We start from the raw sequence: 27,041 nt of genomic DNA on the forward strand, positions 1-27,041 counted from the left end.
TCTTTTTTGTGGGTCGTTTCACTAATTACTTCATTATTTTGACTTACAATTGGCCATTCACCACCATTTCACCAATTTTTTAATTTGAAACTGTCGATAATAATGAATATGAAAACAAAATTGTACAGATAAGCACAATTTTGGAATGGGCACTATGAAATATATTATAACAGAAAATGATCACTGAAATATGATATGTATATTCATCAGTTGTTTAATGAATCAAAGTTGTGCCATGCAAAAGGTTTACTGTACATTTAAGAGATGAGGTAACAATTCATACTGGCGAACAAACAACCCCAAAACCATTCCTGAAACTCAATAACCTTACTTTTGTCTTTCTGATTCACACTGGCACAAAAAAAATCCACCCATGTTAAATGGGGCGGGGATCCTTTAATGTGAGAGGAACAGGTCCCGTATCCATAAAGTATCCGCCTTATTATGTTATCCATTAATCAGTTTGACACTTGACGGTACAATCATTCACCATTAATTGATATTAGTTCACTCTGAAGTAAGCATTCACCCAGGGCTAATTAAAAGTTAACTAATTGCTAGTAACCATTCGCTAATGGTGTTCATGATGAATAAGGAATTTAAGGAGTGTTTTTCATTGTTGTGAACAATCAAAAGTAGATTTTGCGTACAGTACATGTCATTTAACAGGCCAATGTTTTCAATGGCGATCTTCCAAACAAACTGCGACTCGGATTGAGGCACCAATTGTCCTACAAATGTTGGACAACTCGCTGTATTTCTCTACCTCAACTATCGACCGCACCTCGTCAATGATCGCATTGACTATCCAACCATCTCTTTTCCATACCATCCAAACAACTCTTTCCCATACCAACCAACCATCTCTTTTCCATACCATCCAACCATCTCTTTTCCATACCATCCAACCATCTCTTTTCCATACCATCCAACCATCTCTTTTCCATACCATCCAACCATCTCTTTTCCATACCAACCAACCATCTCTTTTCCATACCAACCAACCATCTCTTCAACCATACCAACCATCCAACTCTTCAACCATCCAAACCAACCAACTCTTCAACCATAAATGCTTATAATTAAATGCTTAATCAGTAGTACCAATAACCACCACTTGACAGGCCACAAACTTCAAAGCAATCAAAATAATCATTTAGAGGCCTATACTGACCATAATATCCAATAACAGTAACCAATAACCTGTTATCAGCTATAATGCCTCGACTCAGAACGGTGATGTGAGAAGGTGAAATCCTCCCGCATTAGAGAAATTATTATTAATATTATTATCATTATTATCATTATTATATTGTGTTTATATATATATTATATTGGGCTGGTGGAAAGTTAGTCTTCCGTCCCGGGAGGGGGCAGTATGGTAAGGTAGCTTTAGGTAAAGAATGTTCCCCCCAACTAATGGTTTGGCCCATACGGCCTTGATTGGTCCAATTGGCATTTCCCTATTTAAGGGCTGCCTCATTTGGTGTTTGGGGGCTGAAGGTGGTGCTGGCTTGACGTGAGGCCAGTACGAGAGACGTATGTTTTGGTTAGGTTATGCTATGTTTTGTTATCTTAGTTTTTGTTTGCTAACCAATTCAGCCATTTCCTTTGCTTTTGGAACGTTGCTCTATTTTTTGTGAATGTTTTAATGAGAATAAAACTTCACTTTTCTTAGTCCTGAGTCCATTGCCCTCATTTTTGCCCACACTCTCTATATCCAGTTGGCTGTATCCCAGATACGTGGGGTGACCACGCCGGTCCCTCACAGGTGAGTAGCGTGATATATCACCAAAAAGCACAGGAGGGATAACTATCAGAGCTGCCCCGTATCAAACTGGAAGTAGAAGTCCCTATCTAGCTACCAACTAGTCTTTGGTGTGCCCTCATGCAATTTGATTACTAGCAACCCCAGCGTGTTCAAGACACCCAAAAACAACTAACAAAAACAAAAACAGCGATAAGCGCTCTACTCCTACACGAGGGTTCACTTAGCTCGTATCTAACCCACTCGCTTCAGTGACGTTTAACAAAACAATCCCATGACACTCACTGACCAGCCGAGGATCATAACCGTCACCAGAAAGGAAAGAAAACTGCCACCAATCCTTCCCACAAGGTCTCCCTTGCTGCAATCCGCAAGCCAAACAAATCAATTAGTTAAATCAGTAGTAATGCAAACCTTACCTTATTGAACCTTATTGAATGGTTCAGCAGGATCCTACTGGATCGTCAACTTCTCTCGAAGGCCACCCGGCTGGTTTAACCAGTTAAGAATGGAGTTGTGATTTGATGTCCTGTAGCCAGTTGTGGGGGGCTGATCAGGTATTCTGCCCAGGAATTCGCCCAGGTGCACTTTGAGTGTATCAAGGTTATCCTGGGTGTTGACATCTTTCGGTAGTGCGTTCCAAAGCTTAGCTCCTTGGACGGCAAACGAGGCATCGTATAGGGTTTTGGCAGACGTTTTCGCTCTGCCATAGAGCTTGGGTAATCTAGCTCTCCATCCGAGCCTTCCGGTGTAGTAGAACTCCATGTTGATATCATTGGGCACTTTCTCGTGTAGGAGTTTCCAGATGTGGATTATGATGTATCTTTCACGCCTTCTCTGCAGTGACTGAAGTTGCAAGGCTTTCAGCCTTCCCCAGTAATCTGTTTCCTGTAGCCCACATGTGTCTTGTAAAGAACCGCTGGACATCTTCTAGAGCTTTGATGTCTTCCAGCTTGTGGGGGTTCCATAGTGGGCAACAGTATTCGAGTATGCATCGAATAAGCGACTTCCATATCGTAAGCATGACCAGTATAGAACGGTCTCGAAACACTCCTAGCGCCCATGGAGCTAGTTTTCTAGCCCCAGCGGCCGTCTGGTTTATGTGAACCGACCAGTGGTAGTTGGAAGCCAAGGTTACTCCAAGGTCCCTGCCTGAGGCTTTTGGCTTCAGGCTGAAACCTGCTGGGGTTTGGTAGTCAAAGTTGTAGCTGTTGGTGAAGGGCAGTTCCTCTAGTAGTTTGCAGTTACCTGCCCGGTAACATAGGTACTCAAACTTCCCTTCGTGTAACACCATATTGTTCTGCAGTGAACAATCAAACAATCAACAGGCCAACTCAATAACCCATATTCAAACAAACAAAAGATCAAAACGACCAATTAACCAAATATACAACCAAGCAAAACAATTAACCAATTACTCAAACATTGAGAGTCTCCCAACAATATCGGTCTCAAACTATCTATTCAGGCTATGGTAAGATATAAAAAAAAAAACGTACCAAATCCTATCCCGGACGAGCCCCCAATTTGTTATGACCGCATGGCTCAAGCATGACATAACAAATAGGGAGACACGCAGTGAACAAGTTTCTGTATATTTATTCAAAATATAAGCCCCAACTTGGAAATTAAGTATCAGTGTAGATGGCAGCTTAAATATGTGTGGTGTGTTATGGACTGGTGTAGTGAGAGTGTGCAACATAACCAAAATAAAGAAGAAGAGGGTTTGGCAACAGCAGCTGCTGTCACCCAGGCAGCGAGAGAGCGAAAGGCTTCTTCTTCTTCTTCTTCTTCTTCTTGGGGTTTTACGGCGGTTGGCATCCACAACTTGGTGCATTACCGCCCTCTTCTGATCCAGTTAATGAATCAAAACAAAAAAAAATATCCAAACACTCACTCATTCACACCTTCTTTCTACTCTATATCCTATCATATAACCCTGTATCTCTCAAAAAGCCAAACAATACTTTTATACAATTCCTCTTCATTAATCTTAAAATATTTTCCAAAGTAAACTCCTGCATACCCAATTCTCTCAATTGATTTTTCATACTTTCCCTCTCCATCCCATAACCAAGAGCGAAAGGCTGGATGTCTTCCTCCTTGTATAGGCCAATCAGGTGCACCTGCTGCAAAAAGGGAAGAGCCAAACGGCCCAAGTGGGAAAACAGCACCTCCCCCACCACAGGTCCGCCATGCTGAGAGTTACCAGGGGGACGTAACACCCACTCCACAGTATACCCCGAGGCAAATCAACTATAACACCAGACGGTTGATGTAAAAGTCTGTGTTGATAATAATGTTAGAAATAAAACCAACATTGCATTGCATTGCATTTTGAGGGACTTGCTGTGTCTCAGCAGCAGTGTTATATTCCTGGTAGCAGGCTACGGCAGGGGCAGACTGATACTTAGGTTAAAGTCTGTTGCTGCTGAGAAAGCAGTCCGTCAAAATCCGATGATTCATGCGATGCGAGGTTAGTTTTATTTCTAACATTATTCTATCAACACAGACAATTACATCTATAGTCTGGCGTTATAATTGATTTACCTCAGGTGTACTGTGGAGTGGGTAAGACTGTTTTATTTGCAGGCTAGTATTGCCCGTTGCCGTGCGTTGCCTAGCACGAGCGAACTCTGCACCTAGAAGGAGTGAATGAAATGTGTTGAAAACTGTCTCCAATGATAAAGAACAAGGCGGGGGAGAAGACGACAGCCTCCACGCGGCCTCCCCTGCAAGTAATGAGATATGGTGCAAGACCAGCTCATGAAACTAATGTCGCCACCCAATCGTCACGCTGTCAGATCAGGGCGCAAGAGGCTGGGGGGACGCAAGCTCACGTCAGGACGGGCAGCCATCCCGACCATCGAGCGCCAGGGCCTGGCAGTGCTCCAGCTAAATGTCGAGGGCCTCACCACCGCCAAACTGGACATCATACGCCACCTCGCCGACTCCCATGAAGTCGCGGCCGTCCTCCTTCAGGAGACGCACTGTGGAAAAGCAGACTTTCTCAGGTTGCCCGGGTTCCACCTCGCCGGCTCCATCCTCAGCAGGCAGCACGGGATGGCCACCTTTGTCAGGTCTGACCTCAGCTGGACAGCCACAGGCCAATCCCCTCCAGGCGCTAGTCTCGAGTGGATGTCCACGAGGATACAGACAACAACGGTTGTGAACGTGTACAAGTCCCCACCATCTGTACTGTCCACATCGGCCCTCCCAATTACCCCGGCACCCGCCATCTACGCCGGGGATTTCAACTGCCAGCACACCGACTGGGGATACTCCCACACAACACCGGATGGGGAGACGCTGAGCGAGTGGGCCTCCAATGCCAACGCCAATCTCCCGTTTGACCCCAAAGAGCCACCAAGCTTCTACTCCTCCAGATGGAACACCTTCACCAACCCAGACCTCGCCTTTGCTGTGTTCCACAGTAAGGACCCGATGCCAGAGAGAAGGGTCATTGACAGGTTCCCCCGATCACACCACCGACCGTCTGTCATCAGAATACCATCACTGGTGCAGCCGGTCGCAGGGAAGCCTGTCAAAAGATGGAATTTCCGGAAGGCCAACTGGCATGCTTTTTCTGTTGACACAGAGAGAAGATCTGTCACCCTCCCGGACCCAGACACTCCTAATGTGGATGCTGCATATGCAGCCTACTGTGAAGTGCTGACAGGGGCAGCGAAGAAAACCATACCACGAGGCTACAATGCAAACTACATCCCGGGTTGGAACGAGGAGTGCAACCACCTCCTGCGAGCCCACCAGCAGGCTAGCTCAAGAGCTGAAGTGGATGCGACAGCAATGGCACTGCTTGAGAAGCTGGACGCCACTCGCAGGGCTAGATGGACAGAGGTCGTCGAGTCGATTGACTTTACCCACTCCAGCCGTAAAGCGTGGCAGACCATAAACCAGCTCTCAGGAAGAAGTACACCGCCTCCCAAGTGCCCTGTGACAGCAAACGCCATCGCAGCCCAACTCCTGAAAAATGGCCGCTTCCTAGACGCAGACAAAGAGTTTGCCCGCTCAACATCCCACGAGGTATCCAGTCTCTCTAGGGCGGCCAGTGTCAATGCCAACCTGTCAGGAGATTTCACACCAGCTGAGCTCAAGGACGCTATGGCCAAACTCAAACAAGGCAAGGCACCAGGCTCCGACAACATCCACCCAGAGTTTGTGATCCACCAGAGTGAAATAACATCCGCCTGGCTGTGTGCTTTCTTCTCTGCGTGCCTCCGGAGGTCCAAGCTCCCAAGGGCATGGCGACGGGCCGCTGTCATAGCCCTCTTGAAACCCAACAAACCTGCGGATGACCCCAAGTCCTACAGACCAATCTCGTTGCTGTGCGTCCCTTTTAAAATCCTGGAGAGGATGATACACAGCCGAATTGAGCCAGTAGTTGACTCACAGCTACCGAGGGAACAGGCTGGCTTCCGCCGGGGCAGGTCTACAGTGGACCAGGTAACCCTTCTCACACAAGATCTCGAGGACAGCTTCCAGGCCAAAACCAAAGCTGGGGTGGTACTACTGGACCTGACTGCTGCTTACGACACCGTCTGGCACCGCGGACTCCACCTGAAGCTGCTGAGAACAATCCCGGACCGTCATATGGTCAACTTCATCATGGAGATGCTGTCAAACCGCAGCTTCATTCTCCAGACCAGTGACGGCCAGCGCAGCAGGCTCAGGAGGCTGAGAAACGGGGTCCCACAAGGGTCTGTCCTCTCACCGATGCTCTTCAACATCTACATCTTTGACCTACCGGTGACGACATCTAGAAGGTATGGATACGCGGATGATCTAGCCATCATGCTACACCGGCCCACATGGAAGGCGGTTGAAGAGGGTCTCAATCAGGACATGGACGTCCTGGCTGCCTACCTTCGAAGCTGGCGACTGCAGCTCAGTAAGGGAAAGACTGTATCAGCAGCATTCCACCTCTGCAACAGGGAAGCAAGAAAGGGAGCTGGAGATCTCAGTGGACAACAAACCCCTGGAGTTCCAGCAGGCCCCAAACTACCTGGGCGTACGCTTGGACAGGACACTGTCCTACAAACAGCATTTGGATGAAGTGAGGGCTAAAGTAACAGCAAGGGTCTCACTCATCCGGCGCCTAGCTGGTACAACCTGGGGGGCCTCGGCCAAGGTTCTACGTATCTCCACACAAGCCCTCGTATTCTCTGCAGCTGAGTACTGTGCCCCAACCTGGAGTAGAAGCCCACATGCCAAGAAGGTCGATACGGCCATCAACAATGCCCTCCGGATCATAAGTGGCTGCCTGAAACCCACCCCCGTGTTCTACCTGCCAGTCCTAGCAGGAATAGCGCCAGCCGGCCTACGGCGAGAGGCCGCTACCCTCGCCCTGGCAAGGAAAGCCCAGGAACACAGCTGGCACCTCCTCCATGAAACCACCACCATGGCAACACCTCCAAGCAGACTCAAGTCCCGCCACCCATACAATCAGGCCGCACAAGAGATGCTTATTTCCATCCCGGAGGATTTGACAACCAAAGCCTGGCTGGCAGCGGCATGGAAGCAGGAGTGGGAGTCAGCAGGACAGACACGCCTACACCATTACATCCAGGATCCTGGAGGTGGCGTTGAGGGAGAAGATCTACCTCGCCGGCAATGGACCCTCCTGAACCGCCTTCGCACAGGGGTTGGCTGCTTCAAAGCGTCCATGAAGAAGTGGGGCCTAACAGACAGTGCAGCGTGTGAGTGCGGGGAGCCTGAGCAGACTGCCGACCACATCATCACCACCTGTCCCCGGCATAGACCACCCTCAGAGGAGGGCCTCTTCCAAGTGGGACCTGAGACGAGGGAGTGGCTACACGACACGAAGTTGGACATATGAAGACGATACACGAAAGAGAGAGAAGAACAAGGCATGTCATAAAATATGACTTCTTGTTCATTGTAAATCATGAGCTGCAATAAAATATTATTAAAAAGCAGTTTTTTTGTTGGTAGTTTCACTAATTACTATATTATTTTGAGTAACAATGGGCCGTTCAGCACCATTTAACCAACTTTTGAATTTGAATCGAATCAGTCAACATTAATGAAACCCGTGTGAAGGAACTCGTATAGAATTGTACAAATATGCACAACTCTGGAATGGGTAGTACAAAATATATTAAAACAGAAAATGATCACTTAAATATTATATGTACATTCATTAGTTCTTAAATTAGTCAAATTTGTGCCGTGTACAAGGTTTACATTTAAGAGCTGAGGTAAAAATTCAGTAACCTTTCCTTTTACAGTCCTCTAATTACTAGGCATTGACCTGGTTATTATATTGCAAATCATAGATAATATTGGGTAATTAATTACCGCTGGTAATGAGGAGATAAATACAAAGGAAATACAGCTGAAGTACTAAGAAAAACCTCCAATATTACCCATCGATTGAAATAAGTACCATGTAGTTGTAACTGTTTTAGATGGGTAATAACTCAGATATAATTGTGTACTTCCTAGGAAAGTAGTTCTTAGAGGAAGTAAACTGGGTGAATTGTTTTACTTAGTTGCAGAACATATATGGTACAAGTTGCAGTTAACTGCATGGACAATGGAATGGAATTTGTCAAAAACACACGTGATCGTTCAATCATTGGACAAGACGGTCGGGGGCGGGGTAACGCGGGGGGCTGCATAAAAAAAAGTAAACAAAGAAAACAAGCTATGGAGATTATGGAGATTCAGCATGTTGCCCTCGTTGTGCTTATACTGATTGGTTTCATACAGTTACAAACATTTACAATACTTTTGGAGCATCAGAGGCGCAACGTAGATTTTTATGATGTTATGCTATCCTCGGACCGCTCGAGCGCCTTCTCCCCCATCCATGTACTGAATGTAATAAAGGCATCAGAATTTTGTGTTCTCCAACATAGGCTACTTTATATGTTGCCGTCTGCCCAAATATCCAAAACACATTTTGTCTTCTCTTCGCTCCATGTTGAGCCACGACTCATTTTTAACGGGTCTGATAACGTGACGTTGATCTTTGAATTTATCGCAAATCAAACAATATAAATAAGCAGCAATGGGAGCCTGTTGCGTCCAAAAAGGTATATTATTTTTTGAACTGGGTCGGACCGAGCGCGGTCGTTTTCACATCTCAAGCGAACCGCTAGAGGGTTTGTTTGGAAGCGAACCGAGACCACCTCTCCGGCTGGGTCTCCGACCGGTTGTTTGGGCTTCACACAAGCCAAAAAGGTCCGCACCAGCGATTTTTTTGGTTTGGTTCGAACCAAACAAGGCAGGTGTGAATACGCCCTAAGACACATTTATCAATTCAATTCAAATTGGTTCCAAATGGGCCTTGTAGAATGTTGGCGTATTTTAGTGTATCTCTGTGTTCACATTTCTTAGTTTAGGAACAGGCAAGTGCCTCTCCTACTGATACGAGTTGTTATTTCCGCCATTCCGCCATTTGTGATGTCTCAACAAGTACGAACTAACCTGGTCATCTGGGACATAGCCAGGGCCATAAACCTTATCAAGGGAGACACTGCATCTGTTATTTTGTTAGTCACGCTTTCTTTCCTATAATACTCACAAAAAAAATTTGGTTCGAGAAGAGGGATCAACAGACAAGGAGCACATATGGAGACTGCTACTCACTACCTACACTAAGACTTTTCCACCTACGTCTGTACCAGTGCTGTATTACATCCTCAAATAAACCATCTGTTCGGCCTTCTGATCAAACCTGTCAAGTTGCCCGGATCTCCACTTCAAAAATTACTACTATGACGAAAAAATACTCAGCGCAGAGTCTATACGAACAGTTTAGAAATATGCTGAGAAACTTATTTTTAGGACACGTCGGCAAGCGAAATATTTGATTTAATATTAGAGCATGATCATGGGAAAGTACCTGCAGCAAGGGAAACGTTGGCATTATGGGTATTGAATACACAGGTAACAAAGGTGAGTGGGAGTGACAATTGTGACCCTTTCTGAACTGGCGGGGAGGCCAAGTTAAAATACAATACAATCAATTGGCTTGGGCTCACGATCAGACTTCAATGAACAGACTTGACAACTACAATGGCAATGCATATCAGAATCAGAATCACAATCTTTTTATTGTCATTGCACAAAGTGCAACGAAATTGGGGTAGAGGCTCTCAAAATAAGTGCTTTTTAAAAGAAAAACTAAATGAGAAAAAGGGTTATTTTTTAAAAATATAGAATGTTAAAGAACTCAAACAAATGTATGTATTTTAAAATGTCAGCCAATTTTAAAGGTCGGATTGGTATGATAATGCAATAATTCATAATTCTGCATTATTGAGAGAGATAACAGCTCTGGGGTAGAAACTGTTTTTAAGCCTATTTGTTATATATGACTGTAATCTTAATAGCTCTCAGTCAGAGAGAAGGGAGATAACTCTAGGTACAGGGAGAATGTATACAATTCCTTTTAATGTGAATAGTAATTATGTAAACAAGGTTAATATAATTAGCATGTAATTGTATATTATAGTTACGATTGATATTTCCAAGACAGTTGATGCTGGTGAAATGGCATTATTTACATGAATCACTTCAATCACCTAGAGCCGCAAGATTTGGCCAGTCTCACCCATACACTCGGAATTACTTTTTACTGATGCATGTTATAAGTTTGCTTGTAAACATTAGAGAAGCCATGAGCAAAAAAGATGATGCAACTAGACCGTTAACAAATACTTAAAAGGCTGATCAAATCACCCCTGTAATCAGATTCCAACACTGCCTTCCTATGCATTTCAGAATTTACCTCAAATTATGTCTGCCTTTAATAAATTATAAGCACTTGGTCAAAGTATATTTCTGAACTGCTCACTGATGAACAACCCCCTGTACAGCTTAGGTCATCAGAGCCTGGCCTTCTAGAACAAGAACACAGAATTGTGCAATACAACATTGTTTAAAGTGAACACACCGATTTGTTTAGTGAATGGGGATGATGGCAGGGAACGAAAGCAATGTGTGCTTCTATCTGTTTTTACATGCCAGCCAGATGCATCCCGGACCACATTGGGTCTCCGGGATTGCAGCTCCCTGGACATGGCTTACCGGGGTTGTACAAGAGCTGAGCTCCTTTAGCATTCCAGTGTGTACCTCACACACTGGATTAGCGGCTGGCCATCCAGGTCAGCAGCTAATCACTTTCCCCCATAGTGATGTAGGGTGCGTTCTGAAGAACATGAAGTGAGAGCAAGATCTTCCTCTTTGCATGGCCCATGCATTCAACTCCTATTTGTGGGTGTGAAGCACACACAACACACAACGAAGAGCATGGACTGGTGGAACTGGCACTGCACAGCCTTGACATACTTTGGATTGCTGAAGAGTCATTTAAAAACTGCTCGTATATGTTGGCCATGACACATGGCCAAGTGGACCAATGTATACAATCACCTGGGCTTGAAAGCTTTTAATTCATTCCCCTCATGGTTACAGAGTAAAGTGAAGAACCCAGCCTTGATGTGAAAGGAAGAGGGACTGTCACAGCTTTGTGGTTATGCTTCAAATTGGACTATATCACTGTGATGGACAAGATAAAGAGGCAATTACATCAAAAACCACAGCCACAGGTTGATGGAGCAATGCCAGGGACATTGAAGACCTCCTTTAAATCCCTGTAGTCCGCTCGATTGCAGTCTGGAGATTTATAGATAATTCAAGAAAATGGTAAACTCATTTTCAAAAGGTTAAGGTGTATCATAATTTCTGTGCGGGGGCTGGCTCTTGCTAACCTATATTAGACTTGCATCAGTATGTGTTTGGAATATCTAAATGTATCACATATATACTTTACTGTGTTGTTGTGAATACCAATTATGAAACAGTTCATCTAAAAAATCAAGAAATAATAAAGCTTGGAATTCAATTTTAACACTTTGACGAGAGGCAACCTGAAGAAAATATTTTAAAATGTAATCGTACACCTTAAGAAATATATCTGGTTCCAACAGCAAGATACATAGCATGGTGTCATAAAACGTACTTGATCCCTAGGCATCCCATGAATGTTGCCAGCTATGGAGGTTAAGATGTAAGCCTGTTTTATTTATAGACTTTCACTTGCTTTTATGAACGTTCTCCATTCATGTATCTTTAGATGAGGTCTAATATACTATAAAGATCTCACCGTGTTACAACCACTGCAATATGCAGTGGACTATACTAATGTAGACTTTATAAAGCCCTCATTTGGCAAAACATTTGTTGCATATCTTTTTAATATTTGTTCCCTGAGTATTGTGTTGTCCAAGAGGCAAGGGGCCTCTAACATGGGATAATTTAATGTCTGATTGACTGTGGACGAGTCCTACGAGTGGTGAGATCAGTTTCCAGACATGTTTTTGATCTCGCTTCAGCTGCTTAATTTGTTTAGATCAAATTGTGTTTTCAATGAGTCTGAATGTTCTGAGCCATGAGACTAAATCAAAACCCAATTTAATACAAACAAAGTGGGGCGAAAAATTGTCTAATTTATTTAATATTGTTAATACATGAATATATTAATAATACCAATAACAATAATTAGACAACACTAGTGTATCCAAAGTCTATCTAAGATGTTACCAAATTTTGATGTAGTCTTTTCCAGACTTTATAGCTAAATTAAATTGGAAATTGTTCTTGCTGAAAATATTGATGAGGACTTCTCACAGATGTGAATATTCACAATGGGACTGCACTGTTGTAATAAAATGTTTGTAGGAAATGTGTCCTATGATTTCATAGGACGCATTCAATTGAAACTAAATCGTATGCATATGCATTTGTGAACTGAGCATTTATAATTTTGTTGTTTATTACCTAAATAAAATGTAAATAATTGACTGAGTTCAACAAGCTGAGAGTTAAGATCTGTGATGGTGGCAAGTTAAGTTTCCAAAACCAATTACAATTCTAATAAAAGAAAAAGCTAATGGTTTCAACAAACACCTTCATTTTTTTTCGTTCCCCAGGTTAAGGTCCCTGTTGAAGATTCACAAAGTTGTATTTGTCAAATGCGTACAAGTATGCAGTGAAATGTAATGTGATGGTGATCCCATATGATCCTGCAAGCTCTGGTCCTACATCTCCTGGTCTACAGGAGGTATAACACAATATCAATTTGAATAAGATGGATATTTTGCCATAGAACATATTAACATGCATCAATGTCATAAACAATATATATGAAAATGTTTTTTTTTTTCAGTTTGTCATTTATTTCGAATTTCAAATTATCTTATTTGAATAAAGATGGACTAACCAATTCAAGCTACAAAATACTGTTCCTGATTGACTAATCTTGTTATCATCCTTTGAAATAACTGGTTGCTGCATACTTATATATTCATTACTACCGTCGTTGGCTGAAACAGAGGTCAAAATGTATGAAAAATAATTATGCCTTCATTATCAATCAGCTAACACTGAAATAGGTATTCTGAATTAATGAATTTGAATCCACAGCTAAATACAGAAATAGTTTTAGGACAAAGTATATATATATATGTATATATATATATATATATATTAGAGCTGTCAGTTAAACGCGTTATTAACGGCGTTAACGCAAACAAATTTTAACGGCACTATAGGCTCTTTTTTTGTATCTTCCTGTTTTGCTCAGTGTATATGCCAATGTTGTTATCAATAAAAAATCATTTGCACAAGGCAAGCCGATGCACTTCACCATGTTGATAAGAGAATTAAAACGAGAAGAATTAATGGGACAAAGAAATCAAGGGATATTTAGCATAAAAACGAATTGGCGAGTAATCGCGATTAATGTGAGTTAACTATGACATTAATGCGATTAATCACGATTAAATATTTTAATCGCTTGACAGCTCTAATATATATATGTATATATAGATATATGTATATATTTAAATTTGCATTTATACACTATAATATACTGTGTAAGTAATGGTACGTAGCCAATTTATAATTTACACTTCACACTTAATAATTCATATTGTTTATACCGTCTGTTTTAATAAAGTCTACTCTCTCCCTGTCTGAGCCTGTCTATCATGTCGGGGGCGTTGCGCTCTGCTTTCTATGACATGGAGAAACTAAGGAAATATATTGACTATCAATTAGGCTCAACCGTGCAACATTTATATCAGGGTTCTCCCCAAACCATTTAGCCTAAAGTTGCACTGTGCCACCATACCCCTTCCAGCGCCACCGTGCTACATCCTTTTTTTCCATTTAATTTCTGAGACGGTTTAATTGGTTAAAAAAGGAATATGAATTGAGTCTCTTTAGGATCAGCTCTTGGTCTGAGTCAGACTCGTTTGACGCGGTGCGACACAGCGCACAGTGGCTCGTCTGGTGTGTTACGTCTTCTTTGAGTTCTTTAGTAGAAAGAGAATGCACATCAGATTATCCCAGTTAAATACAATGGCTGTTGGCATTGTATTTAACTATGGCACGTGAAACAGATGTTCCTGTTAAGAAAGACACCTTTGAATGGGCTAGCCTTCTTCAAATTATCATTGAACTAAAAAGGTGTTTTTTACATTGTGCAAAGGTAATTGTTAATTTATTTGTTTTTGTTTGTTCTACATATACATTTTCACAATAGTATAGAGTCTATCATAGGGATTAGAGAATGCTATTTAAGTGCCACAGGAAAAGCAGTCCTTCTTTGGAGGCTAATGATAGTGGTGGGCCTCCTTTCAACACATGTTTGGAAAGTTCAAGCAGGTACTCCATGTTAAAAAGCTACACAAAGCTCTTTATGACATGCAGAATCTTGTTTCTTACATTCTGCCACTAGGTCAATCACTTCCTAAGGTTTACACATAAATACCAGTTACATAATTTTATGAAACTTGCATAACTAAACATAACCACAGTTAGTTAATTGCCAGTCTAGTCTATCGACAAGACTGTAACACAAACTGATGAGCATTCGCAAATGAAATATATATGCAGCACTACACCCATGTTAATATTGTGTTTCATAAATAGTAAGCACTAGACATGCCTTAAGTTTTTAAGTTCTAATAATATGCATTTGTTTACATTATTGTATTATTCATACATTTTGAGCTCAAATTGTAATGTGAATTAAAGATTGTTAAATATTAATTTGTCGAAAACTATTAGTGACATTCTGGATTTGCTTTATCCTCAAAGGTAAAAAATCTGTACACATAAAACTGTGCTGTGTGCTATAATTTAAGACAGAATAAGCAATGCATTAGAATTAATGTACACATGTAAATAGTAAGTACGTCGGTAATAAACCCCATGTGAAATATAAACCAAAGCTATAAGAGGGTTTACCCCTCATGCCCATATTGAGTGTTGGCTTACCCTGCGGGCTAGTATATAAGAGGACCCAGAGGGATGAACAGCTCTCAGGGCAGTTGAGGAAGTAACAGCTAGTGGTAAGTCAGAATGTAGATAGAACTCTCATGCATTAAAACTTTAATGCTGTTTGACATTCACTTAATATTCTTGTGTAATTTAGAGATTATTATAATTATGCAAAAAGTATCTTATCACCTACGGCAGCATTGAGTAGCAAAGACTCAATTGATGAGGTTCTTTGATAGATCCATTAATTGTATTTGCTTAGTTAGTCTGTAAATGTAAAGCTATATGGCATGGCGTACAAGTAAAGGTCCTTTTATATTGAATGTGATTGGTCGTAACGTCTTTTATCACAGCAATAAATAATAACAAATCATTCTGCTGAATGGGACTATACCGTCTCCTATCCCGGAAAAGGGTTTTAAATGTACGAGCACCAGGATCACATTTTCATTCTACGAATCAGATTACCCGATCAGAGTCGGGTAACTTTTTTTCATGGTCACCATGGACAATGTACATGTTGTGGGATATGTTATAGGTAGCAGGTTTTTAATTTTTTTCTTATTGGATCCAAAGTGGTAAACTGCATTCATAGACACATAATTATAGCTATCGGTTTTATGTATTGATCATTTATCTCCATAGCAGTCTGCGCTACAAGCAAATGTTTCCTTGCACTACGGCACGTGACTATAGGTTGCTTTTGATAAAATTATTCTTATTTCAATGGGATAATACAGTTATTAAAACATACTCATGAATGTTATAGTCCATTTCCGTTCGAAGAGTTGCCACTAAATCCTAAACAAATAAAACCGATTGACCACATGCATTGAATGACCAATGCATGTCATGCAGTGTGATTGTAATTTAAGAAATACGAACCAGCATTTACAATACACTGCACCTTCTGATGATGCTACAAATTTCCTCTGTCATATGAAATTGTGCAAATAACATGTCTTTCGATTTAAAGGCTGACACTTGAAGATTTCTCATTGGTAAGAAGAACAAGGTAAGAGTTATTTGACCAAAGCCATACCGATCTGTATAAAAACCATTTGAGCATATGAGATACATCAAAACATTTTATTTTCACAGTAAGCGGCCACCATGAGTACGGACGCGGAGATGGCCTTATATGGCAAGGCTGCGATTTACCTCCGTAAGCCAGAAAAGGAGAGGCTTGAGGCCCAGAGCGCGCCCTTTGATGCCAAGAGTGCTGCATATGTGGCTGATGCTAAGGAGCTGTACGTCAAGTGTACCATCATTAAGAAGGAGGCTGGCAAAACCACAGTGAAAGTGTTGGCTACGGAAGAGGTATGCTGCTTGTGATTTATTGCTATGCAGAAAATAGTTTGAAACGTTTAAAGGTAAAAAATGAAACGAAACAAAAGATGGGGTGCCTTTTTTTTAGGAGAGAACAGTCAAGGATGATGATGTCACACCCATGAACCCTCCCAAGTACGACAAAATTGAGGACATGGCCATGATGACCCATCTCAATGAAGCCTCTGTGTTGTATAACCTCAAAGAGCGTTATGCAGCATGGATGATCTACGTAAGATATTTTACCAACTAAATGAAGTAAAATAATATCTAATGATATCCCAGATCATATTAATGATCATGTCTGAACGATTTCCTTCAGACCTACTCTGGGCTGTTCTGTGCCACTGTAAACCCGTACAAGTGGCTCCCAGTGTACGATCAGGAGGTTGTCAATGCCTACAGAGGCAAGAAGCGTATGGAGGCACCACCCCATATCTTCTCTGTCTCTGACAATGCCATCCAGAACATGCTCACTGGTATGTACAAGAAAGTCGGGCAAAAATAAATGTTATGATGTATGGTCAACATTTTTGGATAAATGTAATACTTTGAATGGTTTTTTTTGCAGATCGGCAGAATCAGTCTGTCTTGATCACGTAAGTTTAAACCTGATGGTGTTGAGTTGGATGATTCAACATTACGTTGAATCATCAATTAAGTAAAATATGACCTCACAAAAATTTCATGAAGAATCAGACAATGGAAAAAAACTCTAAATTACCTCATTTTCATACCCAGTGGAGAATCCGGTGCTGGAAAGACTGTGAACACCAAACGTGTCATCCAGTACTTTGCTACCATCGCAGTGGCTTCTGACAAGAAGAAGGACCAAGCCCCTGGAAAGATTCAGGTATGCTTTAAAAAAAAAAAATATATATATATAAATATATTAGGGATGGGCGTGAGGAATCGATTACTTGAGTACTGCTCGTTACAAATGAACTCGGTTGGTGGACAGGCAAACTCGAGTTTGCATAAACACACACAAAGTTTTCTGAAGCAAATGTATACATTTTCTGTGTGGCGCCACTAACGCATGCCGTGGGCACAAAGCAAATGAAACGTATCAAATTCCTGTGTGGCGCGTGCCGTGCCGTGTGCAGGCACGCCAGAATTCCAAAAGTTAAGAGATGGCGGTAAAAGCAAAGCGCAATAAGCGTAATCGATTCCTCACGCCCATCCCTAATATATATACATATATACATTTAAAAAAAAACATGACAGACATGACACACACAAAGGATGTAGGATGACCTGAGAACTGGGGATCAATACTGGAACTTCATCATAGGGGTCACTGGAGGACCAGATTATTGCAGCCAATCCCCTGCTGGAGGCCTACGGTAATGCCAAGACTGTGAGAAATGACAACTCATCTCGTTTCGTAAGTACAAACTTAGTATGTCAAACAAATTAAATAACATACTTGATCTTTGAAAAAAAACTGAAATGAGGCTTTTCTACAGGGTAAATTCATCAGAATCCATTTCGGTGCAACTGGTAAACTGGCCAGTGCTGACATTGAGACGTGTAAGTATCTTGTATCCAAATAACAACAAATTAACTCTCATTATTGGGGGTCTCATAATTGGTTTTGATCTCTTAATGTGTATCAAAACATAATAATAATATTTTAAAACCATGAAGATCTGCTGGAGAAATCCCGAGTGACATTCCAGCTTCCCGATGAGAGAGGCTATCACATCTTCTTTCAGATGATGTCCAACCACAAACCTGAAATTGTTGGTAAGATTAGTAGTGAGAAATAAATGTTGCAGTAAGTTGTATTGTTGTATAGGGTTGCCTTTAACTTATCATTCAGGATTCTGAAGTAGAAAAATAACAATTAGAATCATTAAAGTGACCATTTTCTATTTTCTGCAGAAATGTGCCTCATCACCAGCAACCCCTACGACTTCCCCATGTGCAGTCAGGGTCATATCACTGTGGCCAGCATTAATGACAAAGAGGAGCTGGATGCTACTGATGTGAGTCAATGTTTACAACTACCTTAGGTAGGTATTTTAATCGGCAGGGACTAACCGGGACCAGAAAACTATGAGGACTTTAACTCAGTGTTACAGCCTGCGGAATCTACTCAGAATGGTTTCAGCCCGATCTCAGTGCGCTCTGCTCTGTCCGCGTACAGCAGAATCAGGAAATCTCTGTACAGTACAAACCAAGGTAGAGTTAATAGAGACTCTTTGAATACTCTTTGAATTTAATTTCATATTATATACTTTATTTTCCTACAGGATGCTATTGATATTTTGGGTTTCAATGGTGAGGAGAAGAATGCCATCTGGAAGTTCACTGGTGCTGTGCTTCACCACGGTAACATGAAGTTCAAGCAGAAGCAGCGTGAGGAGCAGGCTGAGCCTGACGGCACTGAGGGTGAGTTAAAAATGTTTTAAAACAACCACTGAACATTTCCAAAGTCCAGGTTTGCTGTCATTAAATGTATTCACTATCTGTACGAATTTGTCATCATTCTTTCTTTCATATGAAAAATGCAGAGGCCGACAAAATCTCCTACCTGCTTGGTCTCAACTCTGCTGACATGCTCAAGGGTTTGTGCTACCCCAGAGTGAAGGTCGGAAATGAGTTTGTCACTAAGGGACAGACAGTACCTCAGGTATGGAAATACCAAGGAATACCTTTCAAAAAGTAATTGCAATAGTTGTAATTTGTATGTATATCTAATCTTCCACCACGCTCTAGGTATACAACTCAGTGAGTGCCCTGGGCAAGTCTATCTACGAGAGGATGTTCTTGTGGATGGTCATCCGTATCAACCAGATGCTGGACACCAAGCAATCAAGATCATCCTATATTGGTGTCCTGGATATTGCTGGTTTTGAGATCTTTGATGTAAGATTCAATTTCTTATAACAACAATTTCCCTGGCTAAAAGCAGTGTCTACGTGGATGAACGTTCTCTAAACTAATGTTCTCTATCAGTACAACAGTATGGAGCAGCTGTGCATCAACTTCACCAATGAGAAACTGCAACAGTTCTTCAACCACACCATGTTCGTCCTGGAGCAAGAGGAGTACAAGAAGGAGGGCATTATCTGGGAGTTCATTGACTTCGGTATGGACTTGGCTGCCTGCATTGAGCTTATTGAGAAGGTAAACATGACTTATATAACTAAATATCACAATTCTAAGTGTGATTCAAAACTATCTTATCGTAATGTTTCCTAATATGTTTTTCTGCATAGCCAATGGGCATCTTCTCCATTCTTGAAGAAGAGTGCATGTTCCCAAAAGCCTCAGACACTTCCTTCAAGAACAAGCTGTATGAACAGCATCTTGGCAAAAACAAAGCATTTGAGAAGCCCAAGCCGGGGAAGGGCAAGGTTGAAGCTGACTTCGCAATGGTGCACTATGCTGGTACCGTGGGCTACAGCGTCGCGGGCTGGCTGGACAAGAACAAGGATCCCCTGAATGACTCTGTTATTGGACTGTACCAGAAGTCCTCAAACAAACTGATGCCTGTCCTGTACCCCGCTGTAGTGGAAGGTACATATTCATACCATGTCATCATAGTTAAAAACCGTTGACCCATTATATTGTAATACCCATTTATTTTGAAGCCATTTATTGCCTCTATTTTATAAACAAAAACGGGAACATTTTTACTAATTAACAATAATCTAAAACAGAGGTCGGGGGTGCAAAGAAGGGAGGCAAGAAGAAGGGTGGCTCCATGCAGACTGTGTCATCACAATTCAGGGTAAAGTTAAACAAGCAATTACATTTAGAAATACATGTAATTTGATGCCATATTTCATAAGTATTCTCTGAATTTGTTCTTTATCAGTCAATTTGTATATATTTCATATTTTATTCTGTGATGTGTCTTTAGGAGAACTTGGGCAAACTGATGACCAACCTGAGGAGCACCCATCCTCACTTTGTGCGTTGTCTCATTCCCAATGAAATTAAACTACCAGGTAATATTTCTTCAAATAATCTCTACATTCGAGGTTGATGTTTTAGTAGGATATAGCAAAAATGAATGTCATATTTTAAAAGTAAAAAATCTATAACACTTCACAGGAATGATGGAGAACCACCTGGTTATCCACCAGCTGAGATGTAACGGTGTGCTGGAGGGCATCAGAATCTGCAGAAAGGGCTTTCCCAGCAGAATCATCTATGCTGACTTCAAGCAGAGGTATTACCTAATTGACAGAACAATTCTATTGTCACGATAATACAATTCCTTTGCCTACATATTTAAAACTTGTTTATATACACCTTTCTTTTAAACACTTAACATACTCACTCCTATAGATACAAAGTACTGAATGCCAGTGTCATTCCTGAGGGACAGTTCATTGACAACAAGAAGGCTTCTGAGAAGCTGCTTGGATCCATTGATGTGCCTCACGACGAGTACAAATTTGGACACACCAAGGTCTGTTTATTGTTGTCAAAAATTAAATATTTACCGGATACTTCCCTGATACTGAAAGATAGTCTCTGACAAGATGTCTTTCTTACATTAAGGTGTTCTTCAAAGCTGGTCTTCTGGGTACTCTTGAGGAGATGCGAGATGAGAAGCTGGCATCTTTGGTCGGAATGATTCAGGCTCTCTCTCGGGGTTACCTCATGAGGAAGGAGTATGTGAAAATGACAGCTACAAGGTATGTTTCAAAAGATTGATACATAAGAAGTTTTGCTATTTTGTCAAATCAAAAATGTTGCATTAAAATGGACTGCCTTTTCGCCACAGGGAAGCTGTTTACACTATTCAGTACAACATCCGCTCATTCATGAATGTCAAAACCTGGCCATGGATGAAGGTGTACTACAAGATCAAGCCTCTTCTGAAGAGTGCTGAAACGGAGAAGGAGCTCTCTGCAATGAAGGAGAACTATGAGAAGATGAAGACAGACCTGGCCACTGCGCTGGCCAAGAAGAAGGAACTTGAGGAAAAGATGGTTTCTCTACTGCAGGAGAAGAATGATCTTGCGCTGCAAGTGGCCTCTGTAAGTAAAAATGTTTATCCGTCTCAACATGTAGACACAATGACATACATGTGATATGATATTTGATATGACTGATATGATGACACATTTTAAACAGGAAGGAGATAATCTGAATGATGCTGAAGAGAGGTGTGAGGGACTCATCAAGAGTAAGATCCAGCTGGAGGCTAAACTCAAGGAGACAACCGAGAGACTAGAGGATGAAGAGGAAATGAATGCTGAGTTGACTGCCAAGAAGAGGAAACTGGAGGATGAATGCTCTGAGCTCAAGAAGGACATTGATGACCTGGAGCTTACCTTGGCCAAAGTGGAGAAGGAGAAACATGCCACTGAGAACAAGGTTTGCAAAGATTCTTTGAAAGGAGATTAAATAAAATACAAATAAGCATGTTCCACGCATTACACATAATTTTGTTTTGTTTAGGTGAAGAACCTTACAGAGGAGATGGCCTCTCAGGATGAGAGCGTTGCTAAGCTATCAAAGGAGAAGAAAGCCCTCCAAGAGGCACATCAGCAGACTCTTGATGACCTACAGGCAGAGGAAGACAAAGTGAACACTCTGACCAAGGCCAAGACCAAGCTTGAACAGCAAGTGGATGATGTGAGGTTCCTTTCTAACCCTCCTTTCTGACATTAGAAAAAACATGGTTATTCTTTTGAAATGCAGTCAAATAAAATATAATTTTTAATTGCAGCTTGAAGGTTCTCTGGAACAAGAGAAAAAACTCCGTATGGACCTTGAGAGAGCCAAGCGAAAGTTTGAGGGTGACCTGAAATTGGCGCAGGAATCAATAATGGATCTGGAAAATGACAAACAGCAGTCTGATGAGAAACTCAAAAAGTAATGTGATTGAACAAAAATCGTGCTTTTGATTAGAAAGATTCACAAGAAGTATGTTAATAAGTTATGTGGTATTGTTTCATCATCAGGAAAGACTTTGAGACCAGTCAGCTTCTAAGCAAGATTGAGGATGAGCAGTCCCTGGGTGCTCAGCTTCAAAAGAAGATCAAGGAGCTTCAGGTAAGGCAATATATATGACAATCCCACATGAATGTTTCATAAATATTAGTACATTCTTACAAAGTATTATGTGTTCCTTACTTATTAGGCCCGTATTGAAGAGCTGGAGGAGGAAATTGAGGCTGAGCGTGCTGCTCGTGCCAAGGTTGAGAAGCAGAGAGCTGATCTCTCCAGAGAACTTGAAGAGATCAGTGAAAGGCTTGAGGAGGCTGGTGGAGCCACTTCTGCTCAGATTGAGATGAACAAGAAGCGTGAGGCTGAATTCCAGAAGCTGCGTCGTGACCTTGAGGAGTCCACCCTGCAGCATGAAGCCACTGCTGCTGCTCTGCGTAAGAAGCAGGCTGACAGTGTAGCAGAGCTGGGAGAGCAGATTGACAACCTCCAGCGTGTCAAGCAGAAGCTTGAGAAGGAGAAGAGCGAGTACAAGATGGAGATTGACGACCTCTCAAGCAACATGGAAGCAGTTGCAAAGGCCAAGGTGAATTATCTTTCAAATTAAATATACCATATTATAATTAATACTATATAATCTGTATAAGAAACCACTTGTGCTAACAAGTAAAACGTTGTATCACCAGGGAAATCTGGAGAAGATGTGCCGTACCCTGGAGGACCAGCTGAGTGAAATCAAGGCCAAGAGTGATGAGAACAGTCGCCAGATAAATGACATCAGTGCTCAGAGAGCAAGGCTGTTGACAGAAAATGGTAAGTATTCACAATTACTTAAAGAAAAACCTGCATATTAGAATAGCCCTAATGATAACCATAAATAACCTTAACACTAACCACCAACAAATGCAACCCAACCTTATTCATATATTTAGGGGGAAAATGTGGTATTGCTATATTTTATAGCTAACAATTGATGTCATCACCTAGGTGAGTTTGGTCGTCAGCTCGAGGAGAAAGAGGGTCTCGTCTCCCAGCTTACCAGAGGCAAGCAGGCCTTTACTCAGCAGATTGAGGAGCTGAAGAGGCTCAATGAGGAGGAAGTCAAGGTAAACCATAATTTTTATTCATTTAATTTCATGATTTCATTATGTCATTGCAGATTTTACATTTCTGTATATTTAGATGTGTGAATTTATTGAGACAATCACCTTTTGCAGGCCAAGAATGCTCTTGCTCATGGTGTGCAATCAGCTCGCCATGACTGTGACCTTCTGAGGGAGCAGTTTGAGGAGGAGCAGGAGGCCAAGGCTGAGCTGCAGCGTGGAATGTCCAAGGCCAACGGTGAGGTGGCTCAGTGGAGGACAAAGTATGAAACTGATGCTATCCAGCGCACTGAGGAGCTAGAGGAGTCCAAGTGAGTCAAATATTTAATATCTTATCTAAAGTACACGTTCTATTTGATGAATGTCCACAAATTAAACCATGTGATACTTTAACAGGAAAAAGCTTGCCCAGCGCCTTCAGGAGGCTGAGGAACAGATTGAGGCAGTGAACTCAAAATGTGCCTCTCTGGAGAAGACCAAACAGAGACTCCAGGGTGAGGTGGAGGATCTCATGATTGATGTGGAGAGGGCCAACGGACTGGCTGCCAACCTTGACAAGAAGCAGAGGAACTTTGACAAGGTGTTTTGTCATTCATTGAGATGGCCGTTTAAATAGTTGTATCCTTTTATTATTCTTCAAGTGATTAACATGTACCGCTTTATTAACAATATTGTGCAGGTTTTGGCTGACTGGAAGCAGAAATATGAGGAGGGCCAGGCAGAGCTTGAAGGAACTCAGAAAGAGGCTCGTTCTCTCAGCACAGAGCTTTTCAAGATGAAGAACTCCTATGAAGAAGCTCTGGATCAGCTGGAGACCTTGAAGCGTGAAAACAAGAACCTCCAACGTGAGTTAAACTGATCATTTTGGCATCAATGATTCCTATATTACTACATATATAACTTTATTGGAATTCATGCAAACAACAATATTTAACCCTCTCAACAGAGGAGATTTCTGACCTGACTGAACAAATTGGTGAGACTGGAAAGAGCATCCATGAGCTGGAGAAATCCAAGAAGCAAGTGGAGACAGAGAAGAGTGAGATCCAGACAGCCCTAGAGGAAGCTGAGGTGACTACAAAAAAAAAGAAAGAATCTAGTGAAATTGTATTTATTATGAAATAGAATATGTAATGAATATGCCAACATTGGTTTATAATTTAGGGTACTCTGGAGCATGAAGAGTCCAAGATTCTGCGTGTCCAGCTGGAGCTCAACCAGATTAAGGGTGAGGTTGACAGGAAGCTGGCTGAGAAGGATGAGGAGATGGAGCAGATCAAGAGGAACAGCCTGAGGATCACTGACTCCATGCAGAGCACGCTGGACTCTGAGGTCAGGAGCAGGAATGATGCCCTGAGAATCAAGAAGAAGATGGAGGGAGATCTGAATGAGATGGAGATCCAGCTGAGCCATGCCAACCGCCAGGCTGCTGAGGCTCAGAAGCAGCTGAGGAATGTTCAAGGACAACTGAAGGTATGAACTAAACAACTGTACAGGGCATAATATCTGGACATTTGTTTCCTGTTGTGACATCTTCCATGGTGTTTTCATTTTCATTTTAGGATGCCCAATTGCATCTTGATGATGCTGTCAGAGGAGGTGAAGACCTGAAGGAGCAGGCGGCCATGGTGGACCGTAGGAACGGTCTCATGGTGGCTGAAATTGAGGAGCTGAGGGCAGCTCTGGAACAGACAGAGAGAGGCCGCAAAGTGGCTGAGCAAGAGCTGATTGATGCCAGTGAGCGAGTTGGACTTTTGCACTCTCAGGTAAACAAACAAACATATTCTTCCAAGAAATGCTCCCAAGTTCCCTAAAATATTTAGCAAGATTATATGTGTGTCATAAACACTGACATTCATTTTAGAATACAAGTCTTCTGAACACAAAGAAGAAGCTGGAGACTGACCTGGTCCAAGTCCAGGGCGAGGTGGACGACACCGTCCAGGAATCCAGGAATGCTGAAGAGAAGGCCAAGAAGGCCATCACTGATGTAGGTTTTGTATTATTTTCTTATTTCATTGAATTGGACATTGCTTGAACTTCTGATTAATATGTTATATTTTATATTAGGCTGCCATGATGGCTGAGGAGCTAAAGAAGGAGCAGGATACAAGCTCTCACCTGGAGAGGATGAAGAAGAACCTGGAGGTCACAGTGAAAGACTTGCAGCATCGCCTGGATGAGGCTGAGAACCTGGCCATGAAGGGTGGCAAGAAGCAGCTCCAGAAACTGGAGTCCAGAGTAAGATACGGGCACACATGGACGTATTTACAGTTACAGCATAATAAGAGTATATTTATTGAAAATATTTGATTTCTTAAGGTGCGTGAGCTGGAAACAGAGGTTGAGGGAGAACAGAGACGTGGAGTAGATGCTGTTAAGGGTGTCCGCAAATATGAGAGGAGAGTGAAGGAACTCACCTACCAGGTATGCCAGCTTACATTGAAAATAATATATAAATCAAAGAATATCAGAAAAGACTACAGTCTGAGACAGAACCATTTTCATTACTTTAGACTGAAGAGGATAAGAAGAATGGTGCCAGACTCCAGGATCTTGTTGATAAGCTGCAGCTGAAGGTGAAGGCTTACAAGAGGCAGGCTGAGGAAGCGGTAAGTAGAAACTATGTAACAAAATCAGGTTGTTGCATCAATTTTGTTCTTCTTATTTAAACAAAACATGAATGTTCCAACAGGAGGAGCAGGCCAACTCTTACCTTTCCAAGTGCAGGAAGGTTCAAAATGAGCTGGAGGAGGCTGAGGAACGTGCTGACATCGCTGAGACTCAGGTCAATAAGCTGAGGTCTAAGAGCCGTGATGGTGGCAAGGTAAGATCATCACTGTATAATGGTCTGTTCAAAAGCTGGGAGATTTACCACTTTGCAACTTGTCCAGGTGTACAAGGCATCTCAAACACACTATAAGCCCATTGACTCAGAAAGAAATTAAATGCAAACAAAAATGTTGGTTGGTTTAATCATTATCTTTTTTTTTTACCTTCCCCAGGGAAAGGAGGCAGCTGAATAAGATGTAATGCTTCATTGTACATTTATAAATGCATGTCATAAAATATGACTTCTTGTTTATAGTAAATTATGAGCTGCAATAAAATATTATTACAAAGCATCTTTTTTGTGGGTCGTTTCACTAATTACTTCATTATTTTGACTTATTATCTTGACAATTGGCCATTCACCACCATTTCACCAACTTTTTAATTTTAAACTGTCGATAATAATGAATATGAAAACAAAATTGTACAGATAAGCACAATTTTGGAATGGGCACTATGAAATATATTATAACAGAAAATGATCACTGAAATATGATATGTATATTCATCAGTTGTTTAATGAATCAAAGTTGTGTCATGCAAAAGGTTTACTGTACATTTAAGAGATGAGGTAACAATTCATACTGGCGAACAAACAACCCCAAAACAATTCCTGAAACTCAATAACCTTACTTTTGTCTTTCTGATTCACACTGGCACAAAAAAAATCCACCTATGTTAAATGGGGCGGGGATCCTTTAATGTGAGAAGAACAGGTCCCGTATCCATAAAGTATCTGCCTTATTATGTTATCC

The 27,041-nt window shown here is 41.7% G+C and overlaps 1 protein-coding gene across 2 annotated transcripts; it reads left to right on the forward strand.

The window, feature by feature from the left end:
* The first annotated feature begins 15,106 nt into the window (after window positions 1-15,106).
* Window positions 15,107-26,579, forward strand: LOC115542538 (myosin heavy chain, fast skeletal muscle-like). 2 transcript variants are annotated; one of them, XM_030354822.1, is made up of 41 exons: window positions 15,107-15,177; window positions 16,083-16,121; window positions 16,208-16,426; window positions 16,524-16,667; window positions 16,758-16,914; window positions 17,007-17,034; window positions 17,177-17,288; window positions 17,730-17,822; window positions 17,905-17,968; window positions 18,086-18,184; window positions 18,323-18,426; window positions 18,694-18,832; window positions 18,955-19,073; window positions 19,160-19,309; window positions 19,400-19,570; window positions 19,663-19,963; window positions 20,107-20,177; window positions 20,310-20,397; window positions 20,504-20,621; window positions 20,741-20,864; window positions 20,957-21,093; window positions 21,183-21,438; window positions 21,536-21,778; window positions 21,863-22,039; window positions 22,134-22,279; window positions 22,369-22,459; window positions 22,548-22,937; window positions 23,038-23,164; window positions 23,339-23,457; window positions 23,569-23,765; window positions 23,851-24,034; window positions 24,134-24,299; window positions 24,401-24,525; window positions 24,619-24,927; window positions 25,017-25,220; window positions 25,319-25,444; window positions 25,525-25,695; window positions 25,777-25,881; window positions 25,971-26,066; window positions 26,150-26,281; window positions 26,460-26,480. In XM_030354822.1, exons 3-41 carry the CDS (start codon window positions 16,220-16,222, stop codon window positions 26,478-26,480), a joined length of 5,811 nt encoding a protein of 1,936 aa, XP_030210682.1. In that variant the 5' UTR covers window positions 15,107-15,177; window positions 16,083-16,121; window positions 16,208-16,219. The 2 variants fall into 2 exon arrangements, with proteins under 2 accessions (XP_030210682.1, XP_030210683.1); XM_030354823.1 differs by lacking the exons at window positions 15,107-15,177; window positions 16,083-16,121 and having other exon boundaries at window positions 16,220-16,426; window positions 26,460-26,579.
* Window positions 26,580-27,041: the final 462 nt, after the last annotated feature.

This window comes from Gadus morhua, chromosome 4, assembly GCF_902167405.1.
Source record: "Gadus morhua chromosome 4, gadMor3.0, whole genome shotgun sequence".
In the NCBI taxonomy this organism is placed as follows: Eukaryota; Metazoa; Chordata; class Actinopteri; order Gadiformes; family Gadidae; genus Gadus; species Gadus morhua.

Excerpts from the sequence above, each read along its gene's own strand:
- LOC115542538 (XM_030354822.1), top strand. The coding sequence starts at position 16,220 with ATGAGTACGGACGCGGAGATGGCCTTATATGGCAAGGCTGCGATTTAC. Across the intron at positions 19,964-20,106 it reads GTACCCCGCTGTAGTGGAAG|AGGTCGGGGGTGCAAAGAAG; the intron begins GTACATATTCAT and ends AATCTAAAACAG. Across the intron at positions 20,398-20,503 it reads CAATGAAATTAAACTACCAG|GAATGATGGAGAACCACCTG; the intron begins GTAATATTTCTT and ends AACACTTCACAG.